This window comes from Odontesthes bonariensis, chromosome 13 (genome assembly GCF_027942865.1).
Source record: "Odontesthes bonariensis isolate fOdoBon6 chromosome 13, fOdoBon6.hap1, whole genome shotgun sequence".
Lineage (NCBI taxonomy): Eukaryota > Metazoa > Chordata > Actinopteri > Atheriniformes > Atherinopsidae > Odontesthes > Odontesthes bonariensis.
The window spans coordinates 14,076,303-14,095,816 of record NC_134518.1 but is presented as its reverse complement, the minus strand read 5'-3'; the positions used below and the strand labels follow the sequence as shown (position 1 = coordinate 14,095,816).

General features: G+C 42.1%; 3 protein-coding genes across 3 annotated transcripts; 1 reads left to right on the top strand and 2 right to left on the bottom strand.

Moving 5' to 3' along the window:
- Nucleotides 1–8,617: 8,617 nt before the first annotated feature.
- nkx2.5 (NK2 homeobox 5) lies at nucleotides 8,618–10,413 on the top strand. The gene is made up of 2 exons (XM_075480573.1): nucleotides 8,618–9,135; nucleotides 9,532–10,413. The coding sequence occupies exons 1-2, from the start codon at nucleotides 8,790–8,792 to the stop codon at nucleotides 10,140–10,142; spliced, it is 957 nt and encodes a 318-aa protein (XP_075336688.1). The 5' UTR covers nucleotides 8,618–8,789; the 3' UTR covers nucleotides 10,143–10,413.
- Nucleotides 10,414–11,622: 1,209 nt separating this feature from the next.
- Nucleotides 11,623–16,732, bottom strand: LOC142397230 (vesicle transport protein SEC20-like). The gene is made up of 6 exons (XM_075480572.1): nucleotides 16,613–16,732; nucleotides 15,465–15,557; nucleotides 15,242–15,333; nucleotides 14,937–15,041; nucleotides 13,224–13,342; nucleotides 11,623–12,992 (listed from the first exon to the last, which is right to left on the bottom strand). The coding sequence occupies exons 1-6, from the start codon at nucleotides 16,691–16,693 to the stop codon at nucleotides 12,796–12,798; spliced, it is 687 nt and encodes a 228-aa protein (XP_075336687.1). The 5' UTR covers nucleotides 16,694–16,732; the 3' UTR covers nucleotides 11,623–12,795.
- Nucleotides 16,733–17,014: 282 nt separating this feature from the next.
- atp6v0e1 (ATPase H+ transporting V0 subunit e1) lies at nucleotides 17,015–19,398 on the bottom strand. The gene is made up of 4 exons (XM_075480571.1): nucleotides 19,161–19,398; nucleotides 18,594–18,641; nucleotides 17,491–17,614; nucleotides 17,015–17,368 (listed from the first exon to the last, which is right to left on the bottom strand). Exons 1-3 carry the CDS (start codon nucleotides 19,262–19,264, stop codon nucleotides 17,521–17,523), a joined length of 246 nt encoding a protein of 81 aa, XP_075336686.1. The 5' UTR covers nucleotides 19,265–19,398; the 3' UTR covers nucleotides 17,015–17,368; nucleotides 17,491–17,520.
- Nucleotides 19,399–19,514: the final 116 nt, after the last annotated feature.

The window sequence follows — 19,514 nt, the reverse complement described above, 5'->3', positions numbered from 1 at the left end:
ATTGCCTTCTTGTGATTTTATGTAGCTGTGAAGCACTTTGAATTGCCCTGTGTATGAATTGTGTTCTATAAATAAAATTGCCTTGCCTTGCCTTGCCTTGCCTTGCCTTCACCGTCTTTGTGTCATCTCAAAATCTTTTTTCCCCCATTTGCTCTCCTTCAAATATCTTATCTAGAGCCATGACACAGACATGCAGCCGAAACATCCATCCATCCATTTTCTATAACCGCTCCATCCAATTTAGGGTCGCGGAGGAGGTTGGAGCCTATCCCAGCTCTCATCGGTGAGAGGCAGGGTACAACCTGGACAGGTCACCAGGCCATCACAGGACCAAAAAGAGACGAACGAGACACACAACCATGCACGCTCACACTCACTCCTCAGGACAATTTAGAGTCACCAATAAACCTAACATGCATGTTTTTGGACAGTGGAAAGATGCCGGAGTACCTGGAGAAAACCCACTCATACACAGGGAGTACATGCAAGCTCCACACAGAAAGGCCCCAGCTGGAATTTGAACCAGGAACCCTCTTGCTATGAGGCGACGCTGCTGCTAACCCAGCCCACACATGAAAAAAAAAAGAAGAGTTCAGTCATCAATCAGTATAATCATATTAATTACCAATCACCAGTGTGCTTGTTTTATGTCTCAATAACCACAGGTAGGGTAGGGTTAGGTTTTTGTGATTGGATTGATCTGATCACAGGACTGTTTTTTTTTTCTGGGTTTCTACTATAGAGTTTCTATTTTCCGCAATCTTTGGTTTTGATTTTCATATGAGAAAGTTAGATTTATTGCCACTGTTAGGAGGTGATTTTATTTGGAATCATTTGAGTGATGTTGCACAAGCTTTTTCATACTTCAATTGTATACTTCATGCGTGCGTCCTAGGAATCCTACCTGTGCCGCATTCCTCTACTCTTTTTCTCCGCTCATCTCTCTGTCCTGCGCCCTCCTCCTTCACCTTCTCCTCCCCCTCTAATGTCTCTTCTAACCACTGCTGGCCTGCTCCCGTAGCTCTGATATTCATAATGAAAGGCGTTCTCTATGTGGGGCCTGAATATGTGTGGTGGACCCAAGGAAGCACCACCTGAGTGATGATTCTGTCTGCCCAAGTCTCCCTCAATACCTCTTTCTCGCTCACGCACACACTCACACACATATATGCCTGACCTGCTGGGAACACAGGGTCTTGCTGTATCAGGCCTCTGTGGCAGGGGCAATTAGAAAGGTCCAGACGGAGCACAAGCTCTCTTCTCATACTGTCCCCATTAGAGAGGGAGAGACAGGCAGTGAGGACAGACAGGAAGAGGACCCACAATAATGACCTCTCTCTGTCACACACACACACACACACACACACACACACACACACACACACACACACACACACACACACACAGACACACACTACACTATACATTAACCTTACACAGCAGTAAAGCAACTTAGTGGCCCAACCCACACAAAAAGCCTTTGAAGTGTGTTATGATAGCTCTTTTCATTCCTCTGTTGAGTTTTAACCTACTTCCTACAGAGGGCCCAACATATGTGCCGCACCATCATGTTGATCCCTTAAGTCTGCGGTGAAATACTGAAAACAATGGGTCTGAGTGGGAGGAAGCAGCGTCTGGACTTGATCAGCCAGGATCTGTGTGCCAAGATGTTGTCACAATGATCGAAGCTCTAAATGCTACGGTACCTGCCACACAATTAGAGGTGATGAAAATGGGTTCAGAGTAAGTGAATGATGTGTTTATGCATTTTTGCTCAGGAAGCAGTCATGATGATCCAAAGGACATTGTGGTCTCCCTTCCAATATATGTATATTACAGTGGTTGTGTGTGTGTGTGTGTGTGTGTGTGTGTGTATGTATTCGGGCGGTTCATCCTTGACCACAGACGTGCACAGAGACCAGGCACTCTTTCCACACCGCCTTTGTCTCCACATGAATTATCCATCAAGCCAAGTGTGGAAATTAAGCCTCTCTGGCAAGCCTTGTTACAGTGTTGGTCCTTTAGCCTGTAAGCAATGCTCTTACCTCATTTCTTGGTCAACTCCAGTTGCACGGAAAACAGGGCACTACGCATGTGAAATGAGCTCGGGGAAGGCTGGACGAATTAAGGAACATGAAGTGACGGCAGCTGATACAACACCGGCAGGTTCTCAGTAAGACACTGAGCTCAGGGCTCATGGATTGGCCACTGGAGGACTTAGCATGGTGAGCTCAATGTCATAAAATCTATCTAAATGTGGACAGTGGAGCTCAGAGTTTTACTGAATGATTACAAACAAGCAAAACAGTACCACAGTTCTACAGCTCTTAATACACCGCTTTAGTATAATTTAGAGTTTAGATCATTCAGAGAACAATAAACAAATTAGACTGTGAAATTGCTCTTGACTGGTCTAACGTGGGCACAGACAATTAACTGAAAATTGGAATGGAAATGTAACAATGGGCTTCTTACAATCAGAATATGACTTTCAGGATGGGACATACCTCCTTGTGTTTCTTTATTCCAGACAGACAAACTGAGTAAAAGAGATGATGGTAGTAATTTGGGAGACTTGGTAAACAAAGGTGCACTGCTGTCCTCTTGTGGTCGAGTTTCATGCTTACACAGCAAGTCACATGCTTATGACTTAAACAGGTGATGTTTATACAGATGTTTCATGGTAAAAACATCAAAAGAATAACAAATGTCAAAAATCATAGAAATGGCACAAAACTATTCATTGTAAGTCATTACTAAAGGATACATTAAAATAAACAAAAGAAGAAATAAAAAATGACCAGTTGAACCCCCCCAAAAACAATCAGCAAAATTGCTTGTACTTTTATTTGCTTGTTTGTTTTTTTCATATCAAGTAGAGGAAAAAAATATGCATCACCATGAAATAAGCACATTTTTTTCTAAAACAAATATTTGTGCAATTTTAATATGGAAATGAGTGTGTCGTTAAAAGAGAGTGTCTGCACACTTTGACAAGTTGTTGTCACAGAGAGCTGTTGGTGGAAATAATGGAAAGGTTTATCAAACTCCCTTGAGAAGATAACTGATTTCAGAGTGTGGTAAAAGATTTTGGTTGTTTCCAGCCAGCTGTGTCTAAAATTTAGCGCGAAAACTAACAAATTGGGAAGGTTATAAAAGGTCAAGCATACAGGCAGACCACAGAAGATGTCAAAACGTCAAGACAGAAAACTTTCAAGCAATATGGCTTGAAAATAGAAAATGCACCACAGAACAGATTAAACACAAAAGGGCAGAAACAGGAGTCAGTGCTTGTGACATGGACTGTAGGAAACCGGCAGAAGGAAATGGGATTTACATCCAGAAAAGCCAAACCACATTTCAGTAACACCTAACAGAAAAAAAGCAAGGTGACAGTGGACTAAAGAGAAGCGGTCAGTGACAGATCGATTGAATGCAAGTGATATCGAGTGATGACTCACCAGTCTGCGTAGGGCAAGGAGACGATGATGGGACTTATTTGGGTGGAGGTCCAATGAAATATTTAAAGATGACTCTCTGAGGAAAACAAGCAAACTTCCACAATCATTGACGATATGGGGTTGATGTCAAGTAAAGCATCTGAGGAGATAGCAGTTACTCCCTCTACAGTAAATGTACCGTTGTCATTCAATCAGTCAAACAGAGGTTTGGTGACAATATAGTCATTTTTCATGATGATAATGCATCTTGCCACAGAGCTAGAAGGGTTCAAACTTTTCTTCAGGAAATACATATCAACTTAATGAAATGGCCAGCAAACAGTCCGCATCTGAATCTGACTGAAAATCAAAAAAAATGGAGGTCCGTGACAACGCTCCATCCTGCAAAGCTGATCTGTCAACTGTTATACAAGGAAGCTGTAACTTGACTGATTGAAATCATTGAAACCCATACCTCTAAGAATTCAACCTGAAAAGGCATTTTTGAAAAAAAGTCACAATTTCTCTGCAAAGACAAAAATGACACAGTATAAAGCTCATTTAAAGTAAAACCTCTTTGAATAACTGGACTAAAATGCCATTTTAAAAGGTTTTACACATAAGAGTCAGTCGGTTTTGAACTGATGGTGCATCGTACATTTTCTGAGGCTCTGGAGGGAGAGGCTCTGGTTGATCAGCGTTTTCTCAGGTCTGAGAGATTTGTTTAGTTGATGATGAACAGAGTTTGCACATGCAGAAGTCACATAGGTAACAAAAAGCATTGTGTGCAATATGCTCCAACTCTTACAAAGGCTGTGCTTAAAAAGCTCATTTAAAAAAATACCGAACGGAGCAAGAAAATATCAGACATTACAAAGGATTTGCTGGAGACAGCTTCATGAGTAGCTCTGAGAAAATATGGCTTTGAATGAAAGCATCTGCTAATTGAACGTAATGTGAAAATATATGCTGGATTACCGCTTTCCTGTCTGCATATGTTCATGCAGCGCAACCTGTCCCCTAAAATCCATTCATCGTCTTACAAGCTACACTACAAGAACCCCCGACTGACCTCAAACATCAGCTGCAACAGCACCGTAGACAAAACTAAATTAGGCACAGAGCAAGATCCATCCTCTTTAGTCCCCTGAGGGCCCTCACATCACCTTGAACTCTGCAGAAGGCTGTGTGAAGCGTTGCCAAGCCTATGAACATGACCTGGAGAGTGTATGTGAGGGAATGGGGGAGGTGGGTGGGAGATGGCAGAGGATGGAGAAGGATAAGGAGATGCTGCTCCCTTCATCACAGACAAGACATATGATGCACAGACAGACGGCACTCAACATCACATTCACTCAGTTTCCAGTTACAACTGCTCCGCTTTGGAATTTCAGATGCTCGTGGTTACAGTCACGCCGCTCCACAAACGAGACGGTGCTGACCCCAGAATGATCTTTGCCAAAATAGGACGTCTAACTTTTTAATTTTCTAATAAAAATCCTGATTGATCCCACAATCAAGAAAGCACGAGGACAATGAACCAGATTAAAGTTTGTGTGTTTCCCTGCAGCAGCCACATGGAGGTACTGTAGCTCACAAGGGAGGGCTGGACAGACTGCAAAGTCAAAGCACCATGTATTAACCCACCGGCCAGTACACCACTTCAGTTATATCTACATAACAGTCAGTGCGTGATATCTTCACGCCTGCTAGTAATGCTGTGAAAAACATCCAGGGTGCAGGAGATGAGGACAGCGCAGTTGTCAAGATCTGGCCTTGGACTGGAAGCGAGCTGGACTGTATCACCCATTACCTGATACATGAGGGGAAAGGAAGTACCCTGGGAAATATGATATGTGATGAACTGTTGAAAAGAAAGATGAAAAACTAACGATGACACAAATTTCCACTGCATCAGGGTGTGAGTCAGCTGGGCAACACAATGGGACTGAGTTTGTGTCTTTGTGGCAATTTGAACTTCAATGAGATTCAGTTTGAAATTGCCTTTGATTTTAGATCCAGTTATTGTTTATCCGCATTGCTGTGAGGAAACAGATTAGTCTGGAGCTGCTTGACAGACAATTACAGTAAACACACTTTTCATTGTTTGATTTCTTTTTACCACAACTGATTGCAGTCTCTTAGTGGGAAAAGAAACTTCTTTAGAGTTGTTTTTTGTTTTTTTTTAACACATCACTTGGTGCTGTTTAAAGATTTTGAGTTTAAATTTTCAAAAAAAAAAAAGTCTTAGGATATGCTAAATAATCATAACCATATTTGACCTTGTAACATGGGAAATAACCCCTTCCCCCCTTGCTATTGTAAATTTATGTAGTGTTTTGCATTTTATTCTTTTAGGGCTGGTACTCTTTTCTTTCTTTTTTTTTTTTTAAATAAAGTACATTTTAACATCAAGGACATATGACAAATCATTCTATCATTTCTAGACAAGAGAAGAAGTTGAGAAAACTGTCTGCAGTCACTTTTATCGTGTCTCAAAACGGAATGGCTGTCCCTCTAGTAAGAAGACACAACAGTCGGCAGCAGACTGTCAGACTATTATATATCCGGAAGAAGAGAGCAGATCACTGCCTAGTACTCCTTTTGCATGACATTTCGAAATTTAACATTTTTCATCATCATTCATCTAATTTCTGTGTATGAACTCAGATGTGTTGCATAGTCCTCAAAAATGGCCTCACTGGCTGTGGCAGTCTTTAGGTCAAATTACAATGAGCTTAATCTTCTTTTTATACTGGAAGCCTTCAGGTGAACCAATGAGTTCTTGCTCAAATCCCCTTTTTTTTTCCTTTTCTTTTTTTTTAACTTGTTTTACTTCATGGTATTTTGTAGTAAAAGTAGCACAACATGTCATCCTATTTATCATAGAAACAGGCAATGTGCACATATATTTACTCTACTAATGTCAAAACCCTTCAAATGTGAATTCTTGTGTAAATATGTATAGATCTGGTGTACTTTAAATATTTAGCTGTTATCAACAGGTTTCCACATTTTCACTTGAGCTTCTCAACAATAAATAAAGAGCTTACAGCAATGTGTACTCACGCTGTGCATTTCAGTCAAACTGTTAGACATTTTTTACACTTGATTCTCTACTTTTTTCACTCCTTTGTCTGATTTGTAAAGTTTTTGCTTTGCATTTTAAGATCACAAGCCCATCAAAATGAGCCAGCTGTACCCCAAACAACACAACCCCTAAGAACAAATAGGCTACCTGTAGTAAAAACTTTTTTTACATTTTAAATCAAAGTTTTAAAAGATACCATATAGGTCTACTTCATTTGCCAGTGCAAACTTTCTGACATTTTGAAAAAGGACGCCAAATTTGGTGAAAGTATTTGTTGAGAACCCTCCTTATTAATCGGATTGTATGTTAACGAGCCTATCCTATTTGAACTGGTTGAAACTGTTAATGGTTCTAAATCACTCAAAAGCCTGCAGGACGCAGGATAGACGACCAGCCCACGGCGTCGAGCGCCAGCAGCAGGAGAAACAAAGGGAGGGGGGGCCTCACACGCTCACTCCGTGAGGCACCTCACTCCAACACGCAGCCCTTAAAAATACCCACACGTTGGAGCAGCGGAAGTTTTTAAGCTACCTTATCTGACGCTTTATCTGAGTTGGAGATGTGCTGCAGAAAGACGGGTCAAAGGGGAGCGCAGGGCAGCTGCTGGACGAGGCATTAAGGATATGTAACACATGCCAGACATGTCATGTTCAATTTACAGTTAATATACATACAAGTCTCTATATTAACTGTAAATTGAACACACATATACACAATATTATATATATGAATTTTGTTTGTCAGGATTCGTTGCTTTTTTAAAAATTCATCTTTTGCAGGAAGCGACAGAAAACTCTAGCCGCTGCGCAAAAGTGGCGGTGATCAATCATGATGGAAACATCCCCCTGTTCCGTGCGTCCCCACCGTGCGTTTACTTTATTTCTCCAATTATTCCAGCAAGCTCGGCCAGTGTTAACTCTCGCTGCGACTGAGAGAGATTTTACAGCCATTCATCAGCTCCCGAGGCGCACAAATAGTCTTTAAAACTATAAACACAATCGGTGGGTCAGAGACAGGGGGACCCATTTACCCCGTGGCTGCGCTAAACGCCGAAGATAAAACAAACGATAATACTGTCTGTCTCCTGCGACCGTCTCCACAGGCATTAATGGCAGGTTTAGGGCCAACGGTGCAATGGGAAACGCGTGGAGGTTATGAGTCATTACCCACATATGATCAGTTTTACTGCGGCTCTCTGAAATTGTGTGTAAATAAAAGTTGCGTATTTGCGCTTACTTAAAATGATCTAATGACAACGTGATGTCTGAAACCAACAGGACTGAAAAGAGACAAAAAGAAAGAAAACTCTATGAAATTGCTATATTTGCTCAGTAAATTCAATTTTTTAGTGTCCAAGACAACAAAAACCAAAAAAGTGTCACACACGACTCTCCTTTAGGATAACCTGGCCTGCAGCGTGGGTGGGAGTGTGTGTGTGTGTGTTTGGTGAGTGTGTGTGCGGATTTGTTGTCTTCTGTTATCACATCCCGATAAGACAGACAGCGGCTCCAAAATCTCTTGGAAGCAGACAGCAGAGTGTGTCACTCCTGGTTTCAGGTTCCGTGTTCAGGGACCCAACCTGCCGTCTGATCCCCTTTTTTCCCTCGATGCTTGTCTGCTCCGCTTCCCCTCGGATGGAGGACCGGTGGAGACTTATCAGACACACTGACCCCCGTTAATTCCTCTCACTGATCTAAATAATCAAGATTTGGCTCCTTGGTGGCTATTGCACAGATTTCACGGATAAATTACTTGAAAAGTTGCTTAAACATCTATTAAAATTCTTGGAAGGGGCTTAATGACGAACTGTGGTGTATTAAAACTATCCAACAACTTAAATCCTAAAAACTTTGTAAAACAGTTGTGCTTCTGCAAGGAGGGGGAGAGATACCTCCATCAATGGACTAATAAGGCAGGGCCGGTAAGATGGGGATAATAGCAGTAAATGAACAGATGTAGGCCTTGCATGCATCACTTCACGTTATTCAATTGGAGCTCCACCAGTGGATCAGGGCCTCTCCCTCCTTCCCTCCTTCCCTCCTCCTCCTCTCTGCGTCACTGAGAAGAGAGAGAGGCCGAGGGAGGAAAAAAAAAAGTTTGGAGTCAGAGTTGACATTCAAAATGCACACTTCACTCAAGATCAGTCTGGTGCACCTAACTAATACTTAAATCCAGTAAATACCACCAGGAAGGAAAAAGGATTTGTTGACATCTTTTTGTTGCCTCCATATGACAGATTAATAGGGTTTTTTTTGGCAATGTTTCCCAGCCCCAGCACGTCCACTCCCTTCTCTGTAAAGGATATATTAAACTTGGAGCAGAATCACGACGTTATGGTATCTTCTCTGGAGGTCCCCCCTCGCATGGACTGCTGCACCGTGCCCACGTCCTCCTCCTCCTGCATGCTGGCCCGCCTGAAGCAGGAGCCTCTCCGGGACATGTCGGCCACCGCCGCCTCTCTGTTTGGGGAGGACATCCAAGACTCCAAAGCCGGCAGAGGCAATGCGCTCAACTTCGCTTCTACCTTTTATGGCAAATCCCTCATGGAGATGGACGTGGAGAGGGGTGGGAAATCAGAGGCGTTCGAGGAAAAACGAAGAAAAGGTGAGCTGACGAGAGGTCAAAATGAGAAATCAGCGGGCCTTGGCTGAATCAGGCCCGCTGATTGAGAAAAACCCAAAGAATGCTCAGAAAAACAAGGGGCACCGGTGAAGAGTAAGATTTTAAAAAGGCCTAGCTTTTATGATTAATGGGTACAATTAAAGTTGTACTTAATATTTTTTTTCTAAATGTGTGGAAAACAAACAAACAACAAAAACACCTCCCAGTTAAAATGTAAAAAATGAAAAATGATAGGCCTAAATGTCACCTGCAATATGTGCGTATCTTTCTGGGAGCGAAGCTACTGACCTTGTCAAATATCCTGCTCATTACAACTGTGAGCAATAAAGCACTTTATTAAGGGACAAAATCCTTCTTTTTTTTTTTTCTTTCATTTAGAGGGTTTCAGTGCTCCAGTCGAGCCCGTGGAGAACGTAAAGCCCGACGATCCGGACCGACCCAGGCCTCGGAGACGAAGAAAGCCGCGGGTCCTCTTCTCCCAGGCTCAGGTGTACGAGCTGGAGCGCCGCTTCAAGCAGCAGAGGTACCTGTCCGCCCCGGAGAGAGACCACCTGGCCAGCGTGCTCAAACTCACTCCAACTCAAGTGAAGATCTGGTTTCAGAACAGGAGGTACAAGTGCAAGCGGCAGCGGCAGGACCAGAGCCTGGAGATGGTGTCTCTGCCGCCGCCAAGGAGGGTGTCGGTGCCCGTGCTGGTGCGGGACGGGAAGCCTTGCCTGGCGGCGGACACAGCCGCCTACAACCCCTCCTACAGCGTGGGTCCCATCAACCATTTCACTTATAACAACTACCCAGCTTTCAGCGGCTACACCAGCCCCGGCTGCAACACGAACTATGCATGCAGTTACCCCGCAGGCACAGTACAGACTATGCAGGGATCCTCCAACAACGGGAATTACATGAACTTTGGGGTCGGGGACTTGAATAATGTCCAGAACACATTCTCCCCCAATGGGGTATCTTCGTTACACAGCATTAGGACATGGTAAAAAAAAACAAAAAAACAACAACAACAACAAAAAAAAGAAAACACAAGTGTATATAGCCTAGAGTAATTCACTTTGACGGGATTTGAAGACTGCATGCAGATTTAAACGTGTCAAAAGATTCAGGGGTGTATTTGTGTATCCTCTCTTATAGCTAATTAAGTACTTTGTTATGTTTTTCGTTTTTGTTTTCAGCACCAGTTTTTGTTCTGATATTTTCAGCGCATATATGTAATTTTTGCCAAAACAATAATAAAAAGAACATCAGTTGCAACCCCGGTTCTTCAAATTCTAATTTCAGACATGCCTAAACTTTTCACTAATATCTCATTTCTGTGTTGTTTTTGTTTTTGGTGTCATGATGAATATTTTTCAAACTGAAACCAGAGACCTGAAAACCTACAGTTACATGTTTATGAAAACCCCTCATATGCTTAACATTACAATGAAATATTCCATGTAGCTACAACTTCAATAAGTCGGCTTTTTCACTGACCAGAGGTCTCACAGTCGGACACGCGTTCAAAACAATATTGGAAACTATTCCAACAAATCCAATGCCTCTGCCTGACACACTGACTCAACTCGCTCATAATGGAGCCCCACATCAGTAAAGCCCTGCCATGGTTTGTGTCTGGTTAAAATGTTCAAGTGGCTATTAGGAAGCTTCCCTCAAATTTGCTTAAACAAGGTGAAAAGGCAATTAAAAGTTTAAACTTTACTGTTTTGTTTTTTTACAATCTGCTGTCAGGCGTCTCCATACAAATCTTTAAAGCCTGGACAGAGGTGGCCGTTAGTCGTGACCTTGACCAGTCCTAAATGTTTAAATGAAGAAAGAACGCGGACTTAGTTGGCTGTGTTAGCTCTGTGAACAGGCAGTTTCTAAACACGTGAGATCCTAATTTCATTCAGTCTTCCATTTCTGCTATGAGAAAATATAAGGAACAAAAGCGTGATCCGACTCATGACACTCACTGTTATCGAATTGGACAAAGATGACCATTTTAGTAATAACTGTCTAAATAAAAGAGAAGAAAACTTTGACTTTTGAGTGAACGCACACTTAATGCAATCTCAAGCAATGGCGTGTGACATAATAATGGCAACATAAATGTGGAGTTTCTGAGACTCCTGTCAGCCATTCTGACTCCTGTTGTACACCCTCAGTGAAGCGCAGTGTCCTCTCTAGAGACTCAAACCCACTTGTCCAGATACAAACTAAAGCACTTGATCGACAATATCTCAGCGCTTAATGCAAGAATAGTCCAATTTGCTTGAAAGCGAGCCAGAGACCTCGTCTAAGTGTGCAGCTGTATGAACATGCTAGGAACCGGCTCTGCCCAACTGCCTCCACTTTACATGAGTAAGAGATGCTTAGGCATCTCTCAGCTCTCTCCACACATACTCTGTTTTCGTCCGTTTTATATGTGTGAAAAAAATATATAAATGCACACAAAGCCACATAGGAGACACATTTCCAATATAAAGGCCGGTATCATTTGTGTTTATTCATCATCAATATGGAGAAAAGGACAAACAATAAACAGAATGTCAATAGCAGGCAATTGCAGAGAGGGTAGCAAGGTCATGTAGCTTCTCTGGCCACCCTCTCCTCCGTGGTGTTGAAAAGGCAACGTCAGATAACAGCGCCGCTCAAAGCTAAAAATATACCCCCTCACCCTCCACCCACACAGCAGAGAGAGGGAGAGGGAGAGAGAGAGAGGGGAAACGGGTCGGAATAATCTGCTTTTCCGGGTCTTATCTGAAGAAAGGCAGGGGTGCATGTGGCTCTGTCCCTGCCAGTGTGAACACCGCTGCTCCTTTTCTGCTCCGCCGCAGCCCCACAGCTCAGCTCACGGCAGAGGGGACGCTGCAGCGTGCCGCCTCTCACACTTCAGAAAGACTTCGCTTTTTTGTGTATTTTCTGGTTTGCATGCTGGCTGAATAAAACATGGCAACTGTTTGAAGTGCACATCCGCGGTATGAGCCCTCGCCAGGCGGTGAACCTCACACTGCGATTGTGCAGTTAGAACCAAGTCAAACTACAATCTAAAAAGTATGGAAATATTCTGTTCCTTCTTTTCTAAAAAAAAACATTAAGGCAATTTTAAGCATTTCTAAATGATACCTCACAGTATCACACCGTGTAAAGAGCATTTACGCAAACATCTTGGACGTCGGCTTCAGAGATTATGTGATGGTGGCAAACAGTTTGTTTAAAACCGTTAATGCGGAATTTCTGTTGCTCGGAAGTGTTCAGTCATGGCTTTGTTCACATCTTCTACCTAAATGTACCATTGACAAGAGCTCAGTGGGAGGCAAATGTAAACACACCGTCGTTACATTATCAGCACCGAACTAAAGATGAACCTCTTGACACATTTAGCGAAGAAGAATACTTTTTTTTTTCCTTGAGTGCAATGAATTCAAATCTAACTACATAAATCCTCGTTGTGAGGAACAACAGGCATGCAGAGTCACGTTCTTCACGGTCATTGTTTCCACCCGCAGCGGCATCACCGTAAATTCAAGAGGACAGTTGACGCGTTGCGTGTGTGTCATGACTCCCAGCTCTCTGAGCTGTTTAAATAGACTTGCGCTGACTATGAAAAGTGCTGTATGTGTGGAATGGTAGAGCTCCTCAGAGGTACCTGGTCTACAGGAAGGGGAACAGTCTCTTCTTGAGGATGTAGAGAACCGTGGCAAGGAATAGAGCCAGCGCCAGGAAGATGAGCAGTTTGTCGGTGAGCTCCCTGCGGTTGTACTTGGTGATGAGTTTCCTCCCGAGCTGTATGGTCCCAGTCATGGTCCTAAATTCCTCATTTGTTTCTTGGGCTGTTCTTGATGAGGTCGCTTTAAATGAGAATGAAAGCCGTCAAACACTGCATACAGCGTGCCTTAAAACAGTCTTACCAGGAATAATGTTAACAGGTTAGAATTTAGTAACGTTCAGGAAACGAGCGAACTATCAATCAAACTCATCTGACAAAACCGAGTCAACAATCACGCTCGAAGTGTTCAATGTGAGCTGCAAGGAGGGTAATTAGGATTTCAGACATCGCACCAGGCGTTTACTTTACTGACCTAGAGTTGTTATGGTGTCTTCACTCTGCTGAACTTGCTGGGCCATCATTCGGCTGATGCTCATCAGATTTTCGGTGATATCGCTGGTGGTCTGGGCCATGCCTTCTTTGGTCATCTTCCTGCAACAAAAATGAGGCACTTCAAGTGAAACGCTCCACGCGAAAGGCTTAGTAAGGTGTCGAAACAACCCATTCTTCTGAGCATGACATTAACCCATTTAGGCTTAAAACGCCTGGAAAAGAAAGCCTGTAAAACCTATGGGCGATTTCAGAAAGACCCCCTAAAACCTGAAGTTTTTCTGGAAATTCAGCAATTGTGTCAACGCCTACTAAATGATTTCTCTGCCTCTGTAGCAGATAGAAACAAAATTCAAAAAGTATTTAAGAGCTTACACCTGTGGCTTTCTTTGGAAATTGAGTTTATTTACATACACCTTCACGAAAATAGAAAATGTAAAAAGTAAAATGCAGGAACAGCACTATTTTCAATAAAAAAAACAGTAATAAAATAAAATAAAAAGTAAAGTGCAGGAACAGCGCTATTTTCAATAAGAAAAAAGTAATAAAATAAAATAAAATTTTATATTTATCTATTTATATATTTATTTTATCGCCAGTCTCTTCGTACTGGCAGCACAAGGAGTCCCATGCCCATACACATTCCAATAAACGTTTTCATCTCCGGCACAGTTACGTGTCAGCACCTTGCCATCTTTGCTCGAGCTGGAGTCTGAAGTACCTGGTCACTGTATCTATTCGTCTCGGAAACGAGATGCGCCCAAAGCTCCTCAGTAAAAATATGATTAAATGCCTGCAACGGTGTGGCATCTGCAGGTAAATCGACTTTCACCCCTGGTGTGCGGTTGAAACCTCTCCGTCGATTACGGTGGTAAATGTCAGTCTTCTACTCACATTCAAACACTTCAAAATCATCCTCGTCGTTATCGTCATCCTCAAACATATGTGCTAGCCATAAATCTCGATCAATTGGGTCAGCACGTTCTTCAGCATCATCAAAGCCAAGAAACTCCTCACAATTGCTACCGTCTGAAAAAGACGTGTATGCTTTCCCGGCTTTAAAAGGTAGAAATGCGGCAATGCTTTCCCGGTCTAAATGGGTTAAAGGGATAGTTCGCCTCTTTTGACATGAAGCTGTATGACATCCAATACTAGCAATATTATTTATGAACATTTTCTTACCTCCCGCTGCGTACTGTGAGCCGAGTTCCTGCCTCGTTTTGGCGCTGATGAAGGTAGTCTGGATAGTTGGCTGGGGCCACAAAAATAAAGCGTCTTGCTTCTCAAAACAATATGCGTTCAAAAGAGTAATAAATTTGCTTCACAAAATCGTTCATCCAGAAAAAGTCAGACCTCACAATCGTTTGGCGCCATTTTCTCTCCCTTCGTGTCAATGCGTGCTGTGTAGACCGTGCAGACCGAAGTGCAGACCGAAGTGCAGACCGAGCAGTCCCCTGCTTCCGAGCAGCAAACACCGTAACAGGCGCGGCTATCGGCAGGTGGCAATCACGGAGTGATACGAAGGGAGAGAAAATAGCGCCAAGCGATTGTGAGGTCTGACTTTTTCCTGCACAACGATTTTGTGATGTCATACAGCTTCAGGTCAAAAGAGGCGAAATATCCCTTTAAAAGAACATAATAGCGGCGCGTTGTTTAAAGACACTTTGAAGGACAAAGCTGCGCGCCGTCGGCTCACCTCTGTCTCACGTCGTCGTTGGCGCCGTTAAGGAGCGCGTGCTTTTCCATTTTGTCTATGGAAAGTTTGCTGGCGAGGTTGGCTTTCCTCCACGCTGTCTGGTTACTGCAAAACGTCCAAAAAGAAAACTCAGAAAACACGTTTGTTTAGTAGGTATTAATAAGCACGTGAAAGCAGGCGATGTTTCTCATGCATTTCCACACAAGTGTAGGCAACAATAACAACACAGAAACACGGACACACGCACGCGCAATCATCCATATCTTTGAATGTCCAGGTATTGTTAATTATCTAAAAGACATTACCTCAGCATCTGCTTTTTGTGTCCCTCCACCTGACTAATCAAACCTTGCTTGTCTGACTCTTTGTCCTGTTCCATTGCCATCTGCTCCAAGTCCTAGCAGAGGAGGCAAAATGGGACATATATATCATGTTACATGTTTTTTTTTTTTTTACTATAAGCGGTGCAGAGCCGGCTTTTGATAACCTGATATTTTTGCAAGATTACTCTAAAGTGATGGCTCTCACCTGAATTCTCAATCGGAGGAAGTGAAAGCACTTCTTCACGTCTGCGTTTATTTCTGTTAGCTTGCTTTGAGGCCCAGTGAACTCTGTAATATCCTGTTGAGACAAGGGGGATAAATTCAGTATCACGGTTGGGTTGATGGCATCGACAGCAAGTTGAACATAACCAGCGTTCTGACAAGAAGTGTTACCCTCTCAACATGAACACTGACTGGATAGTCTAACAACATCCCCGCCACAACTTTTAATCGCACAAATCAACATCAAGAGGAGTGGAAATATGGTTGACTGTTAGACTGAAAAAGTAACTCTATCACTACAATTTTCTGCAGCCAGACTCTCTTGGGAAAATGCCACATAGGCTTCCCAAACTGCCTACTGTCCAAGAAGTAAAAAACATTTATTGTTTCGACCTGATGTAGGGCAAAATGCTGAAATGACTCAGTGTGTCATTAAAAACCAAAGAGAAGAAGAAGAAGAAGAAGAAAAAAAAGGGCAAAAAAGTGAAAACAGAATGGTGCGTATGACCATCAAGCAGCTCCTCGGAGCTTTGCCTGCACATAAGGAAAAACAGTTCATAACATCTTGTCTTCATGACAGGAGAGTGGGACTTCAGTGTGGAGTCATAGCACTGCTTTGCTATTTTTAATGATAGACTTTTACTTACAATAGAGCGTTTCTAAATCGCTACCCTGTAGAGACTGGATACTTTTTACATGACAAGTAAGACTTGTTGAAGAGGCGTCATTTACAAACAACGCACGAGACTATTTGGGTTCACGTTACCTTTCTTACAACCAATTCATTACACTGAAAGACACCTGCCGTTTCTCTCAACAGACATTTTATAGTCTCGACACCCGCTACAGTTATCTGGCTTTGTCACCACGCACATCTGGCAGCCCATTGCGATTAAATTAGTCTTGAAAAAATAAAATAAAAATAGCCCTAATTGCAGAGGTGGCGGCGGCTCGTCTTTAGAGAGCTTCCCTGAATGTCGCCTCCACTCGGGCTCACTGCTGTTCGGGGAACTCGGTGCAGCGTTGAGGCCGCAGGGGCAAAAAAAAAATACGATTCCTTTCGGTGACAAGCTCTAATTTCACTGCGGCCTAACGAGACACTGAGTAGTCTTACCAAAGAAATATTCGCACCTGGATGAGGGCCTTGATTTCCAAGTCATATTTGAGAATTTCTTTTTCGCTTACTCGGACGTGGACATCTGTGGACGCCATATTGCCAACGAAGCCGGCGAAAACTACGGAAAGCAGGAAGCGATGGGCACCGTCGACTCAACGCCTTTAGAACTCAAATGAAAATTTCAAAAAGCTGACTGTATGCCCAACAATGCCTAATCAATACATTTTTCAAGTATGTATGCAGCTAACATGGGGAAAAATTTTACTTCATTTTTTTTTAATTAAACAAAATGTTTGTTTACATGTCAATAATGAGAAAACACACAAAGAAAATTATCTAAATAATTACACGGTATGGCTACACATACAAGTCCATTTTTGTCATTCTGGAAACAAAGTACAGAAGCAATGAACCAGTGGACTTGACACATTTATTAATCAACTATCAAATGGAATTATATCCAGCACAAACACACAAAAGCAAGATCATGTCAAACACACCACATTACAATTTATTAAAGGTCATTTATATTGACAACAGCATTTAACACAAAATGCACAACCTATAAACTAGACAATGGGTGAAAGGTTGCTTTTAATTTAAAGTAAAGCACATCCAGTGAGATCATTTAGGAAAAGGCAACAGTGTGGGCACAACTCCAAAAGCACACAGGGATCCGAGTTTAAAGGCACTTCAGAAGGAATGGTTCTTTGGAGCCGCAAACATCCACCGATACACAGCAGTGTCGGGTCCTCCGATGCTGAGACGAACTACATTCAATTCGGAGAAAACCAAGAAACAAAACGAATGAGCTGCAAGTTACATGTAAATGCAGTACAACTTTTAAGAAAGAAAAAAGAAATAAAAAAAAGAAAGAGAAGGAGAAGTTTACCTGCAGAGTGAGCTGTCCTGGAAGAGTAAACTAAGACCAGTGATAGTTCAGGTACCAGATGGTGTCAGTGGACAGGGAGGGTCCAAACAGCGGGTTTAGCTGGGCGAGAATGGCTATCAACCAACTGGTAGATAGAGGACATAAAGATCACAACCGTAAAAATCTTCAAATCTTCAACTTCAAATCTCAGCAATGTGGATTATAACCCCCTCTACAGAATAAAAGGGTATTCTGACGACACAACACACTCATAACTCTAATTCCAGTTGGAGGGTTGACTCTACGCTGAGGGCAAGATGACTGGAAAGAGTCAGATGACTGACTGCAAAGCAACTTTGCCTCTACTGCCCTCTTTTGCCCATATACGTGTAACATTACACCACCCGTACACTCGCAGCAAACTGTAAGCATGAATAATTCATTATTGAAATGCTACAGGCCAGACATATATTGTCTCAGTAATGCTTCCAGCTGAATACGGAGAAAAAGTCATCCCAAACAAGTCAGGAGACCCGTCGCTGAAGCCCTGAATGAAACATAACATTTATGTCCAGAAGAGATGATAAATAGAAAAAAAAAAAAAAGATGAAAACAAGACAGAAATCAAAAGCTGTAAAAAGAACAAATGATAGAAATGACAAAAAAAGTCACAAATGATGACAAAATTACCCATACGAGACAAAAAGTGACCAAAACAACTGCAATAGCAAAAAGACCAATATCATTTGAAAAAAAAAAGACACAAAATAACCACAGTGATGTAAAAAAAACATGATAAATAGATATCAAAATATTCAACTCAAAGAATGAAGAATGAGAAGCAAACCCCCCAAAACGAGACCAAACAACTCCAGAGATGCATTTTGAAACCATACTTCTGCTAAATGCAAATACACCAACTCAAAATCCATCACATTTTGGGTCAGCCTGGTTTATGCCTTTTCAAATCTGGGTGCTTAGGTCTTACAGGCCTGTGCCTAACGGCCTCTTGTTTCACAATCCAAACCCAATTCTTTTTCTAAATTTGGTGCTTTTAAGTGCAGAAGAGCCTACAGGACACTGTAAGATAAATGTTGGTGTATATCCGGGAAGAAAATACTTACAAGAGGTAGCAGCAGACTGCAGTTAATACCAACATTGTGATAATCACTCTGTGGGAAAAAAGACAGAATATCTATAAGATGGTAAAGCTGTCATCTATTGACTGTTTATGTCTTTAAATAACATAGTAATGCCGCGATCTCGTGATTTGTAGTCAGGTTGACAAAACGGAAGCAGCATTAATTTTGTCACATTTTCCAGGGATGGAAATATGCACACACACACAAATATATATGTATATATATATATATATATATATATATATATATATATATATATATATAGACGTTAATATCATATACATGGGATTAAGCTATCATTATTTACAAAAAGGGCCGTCAAATTAGCTTCACTTATGCTAATTCAAACTTTTACGAGTAAATGTAAAACTCGTTTCACTCTTTAAATAAGTCAAGAATAGTGTTTACAATCAACTTTAACTTTAAAACAATACAAATATTGATAAGAAAACTGTAAAATGACAACATTTACTATAAAAAAAAAACAACAACACAGCGATAAGTTAGCTCCCTTTAGCCAGCTGAGGGCTGCGGAGCTAGCAAACGTACCCTCTGTTTGGTCCTTTGGGGATAAACCAGGGCACAACTCCTCCAACAATACCCCAAAACAGGGTCATAACAGAGATGGCGATTGCAAATATCTGATCCGCCATGGCTGCAAATGTGCAAGAATAATAAATAAATAAAGAACTAATAATGTGCCAGAAGCGCTAACTTTTAACTTCAGGAAACTTCAGCGCTGTGCGGCAGCCAAAAAAGATCTACCCGACTACGTCACGTAGTAAGCAACACGTGTGTCACATGACTCTGACAGGAAGTAAGGAAGTACAGAGAGGTTAGCTCAGGAGCCATCTACCGGTATGTGCTGGAGTCAAGTCTTTTCGGCTGCGTATATCCAAGTCT